The sequence below is a fragment of the Azolla caroliniana genome, unplaced genomic scaffold (assembly GCF_043228905.1).
Source record: "Azolla caroliniana isolate FFs.n. ecotype wild unplaced genomic scaffold, voAzoCaro1.0.p SCAF_271, whole genome shotgun sequence".
In the NCBI taxonomy this organism is placed as follows: domain Eukaryota; kingdom Viridiplantae; phylum Streptophyta; class Polypodiopsida; order Salviniales; family Salviniaceae; genus Azolla; species Azolla caroliniana.
This window is the reverse complement of record NW_028230706.1, coordinates 1-2,961: the sequence shown is the minus strand read 5'-3', so window position 1 is coordinate 2,961 and position 2,961 is coordinate 1. Positions and strand designations below refer to the sequence as shown.

The following is a 2,961-nucleotide window of genomic DNA, read 5'->3' as shown; positions in this document are numbered from 1 at the left end:
AAACATAAATTAATGTAAAAAAAACCTTCCATGCCACCGATAAGCCCATAATTAGGCAAGATGCATTGTGATACCTCAACAAACTCCCAAATTCTTTGAGATCGGGCCTCAACTATATTTGCCACCTCTTTGACCCCCAAACCAAGCAATCAATTAAACGGATAGTGTAATCTCTCCTTTTCTAGGCCAACATAATAACCAAGAAGACACAAGTAACTCTTTCTCCCTCTAATGCCGGTGGCTTGGTGGTTTACACTATACCATCAAAAACTCATAAAATTGAGAGAACCTGAGTTTGATTCTCGCCATGGGCTAGGCCCCGTCTCATAGAACAAAATTGTCAAACTCGCCATGAGCTAGGCCCCGCAGGTCTCATAGAACAAAATTGGTCTTTGGTCTATCTGTCGGCCTATCTGATCTATGTGTTTATCTGGCTCTTGGGCATTACAAAGAGTTAAACACCCAAAGCAAAAGACTTCACATCACATGTTCAAAACTGCTTCATACTTGACCATTCAATACTGAAGGAGTCTGCTTGACTAATGCATCATCTATACGTATTTATTTATACAGAAAAAAACTGCAAAAATCACTGTCACTGTAGTAGATAGACACAGCTGATCATGAGAGAAACATGCATGCACACAGGAAATATATATTAAGGATTTGAAGGAGAAGAAGAAGAAGCAGCAGAAGATTTCAGATTAGATCATGGCTGGTTCAGTTTTCCCAGGTACCTCCACATCTCCCCTGTTCTTCCTATTCCTCATTGTTTCATGCCCATTCCTGTGCACATTGTCCATAGATGAGGAAGAAACCATAGACAAAGAAGCTCTACTGAGCTTCAAAGCCAGCATCAATGGTGACCCACTTCGTGTGTTAAGCTCATGGAGCTCTTCACCTCATTCATTCCCTTGCAACAGCAGTTGGGCAGGGGTCACTTGCAACAATAATAACAGCACAAATCAGAATGGAACCAGCAGAGTGACCTCATTAGACCTCAGGCAAAGCAACCTTACAGGAACTATATCCCCTTACCTCTCCAACCTCACCTTCCTAACATACCTTAACCTCTCCCTCAATAGCTTCACAGGGCCCATACCTGAACAGTTAGGCCAATTGTCATCACTAAACCATCTAGATTTCTTTCAGAATTTGCTATCTGGACCCATACCTTCTTCAATTAGCAATTGTAAATCCCTCATTTCGCTCGATTTCAGTTTGAATAGTGATGTGGTTGGGTCAATCCCACCTTCCCTCGGCCGTCTCACTACCCTTGATATACTTCGACTCCACAACCTGCCGAATTTGACGGGTACCATACCCCCTGAGCTTGGAAACCTTACCAATCTAAGGTATATGTATTTGGGTCAAAATGACTTGATTGGAAGCATACCGCCTGAGCTCGGTAAGCTCACGAAGCTCCTTGTACTTTACCTCATTATGAACAGGCTTAGTGGGGTGATCCCAGCAGAACTCGGCCGCCTTCATAGCCTTGAGACGTTGAACATATTTCAAAACAATCTCAATGGAAGTCTCCCCAAGGAGATTGGAAACCTCACTAACCTCCAATACCTATATGCTCAGAACAACCAGCTTTCTGGCGAGTTGCCTTGGGAGATCGGAGACATGATAAGCTTGGAAGAGCTCGATCTCTCTTCGAATGCTCTATCTGGACCAATACCGGCAGTGATTGGCAAGCTCAAAAAGCTACAAAGATTATCCATATCGGACAATCATTTGAATGGAAGCCTCCCCAAGGAGATAGGAAACCTCACTAACCTCCTATACCTATATGCTCAGTCGAACCAGCTTTCTGGAGAGTTGCCTCGAGAGATCGGAGACATGCAAAGCTTGGAAGTGTTGAACCTCTTTTCCAATAAGTTCATTGGTGAAGTGCCCATTGAGATAACTAAACTTCACAACTTAAGTAGCTTCATTGTCCGTAGCAATAACTTGAGTGGGAACATTCTAGCCAAGCTAGGAAATATGACAACACTAACTGAACTGTTCCTTGGGGAAAATGCGTTCACAGGATTCCTACCGTCTGAATTAGGAAATCTTGTGAACCTCAAAGTGTTTGAAGTTAGATCCAACAGGCTCCAAGGGGCCATCCCTTCCACATTAGGAAGACTGACAAAGCTATTTTATCTAGACTTGTCCATGAATAATTTCTTGGGTGGTTTACCAGTTGAGTTGGTCAATTGTATACAGTTGCAATGGCTAAAACTTTTTGGTAACTCTTTGAGTGGGGAGTTTCCAAATCAATTCACGTCTCTGCGCCAGTTACATTCATTATCACTTGCAGACAACAACTTTAATGGAAGCCTGCCTCCCTCCTTTGTGAATGCGAGCAGTTTGGTGGTACTAGATTTTTCACATAATCAGTTCAGTGGCCCTCTCCCGGACCAATGGGGCGAACTAAAGAATCTAAGGGTTTTAAGTGTTAGTTATAACAACCTAGAGGATGTCCTTCCCTTATGGATCTGGAATTTGAATCAGTTACAGATTTTGTCCCTGTCAAACAACCAATTCTCGGGTACGATTCCAGCTGACATAAACAACTTGGAGGGTTTCAAGAAGAATGACAGTAAATCCAATTTAGGACAAACTTTATGGAATGATGATGTGAATGTTGATGAAAAGGGTACACAATTGAACTACACGTATATTTTGGATGTCATCATATCTTTGGATTTGTCAGGGAATAAGCTGTCTGGTACCATACCCAATGATATTGGCTCATTGACCGGATTGACCAACCTAAATCTATCGAGAAATCTACTAACAGGACCAATTCCAAATAGTCTCGGAAATGTTATTGCACTTGAATCATTGGATCTCTCAAACAATCAGCTTAATGGTACAATTCCTATCCAGCTAACAAGTTTGACATTTTTAACATCCCTGAATCTATCAAACAATCAGTTAACAGGGGCAATCCCAGAAGGTATGTCACAG

The 2,961-nt window shown here is 42.1% G+C and overlaps 1 protein-coding gene across 1 annotated transcript; it reads left to right on the top strand.

Annotated features, from left to right (window-relative positions):
• Window positions 1-665: 665 nt before the first annotated feature.
• LOC147848658 (uncharacterized) lies at window positions 666-2,950 on the top strand (the record flags this gene model as incomplete). Its single annotated transcript, XM_087338246.1, has 1 exon — window positions 666-2,950. A coding segment is annotated over exon 1 (2,239 nt), but the record flags the coding sequence as incomplete, so codon positions are not given.
• Window positions 2,951-2,961: the final 11 nt, after the last annotated feature.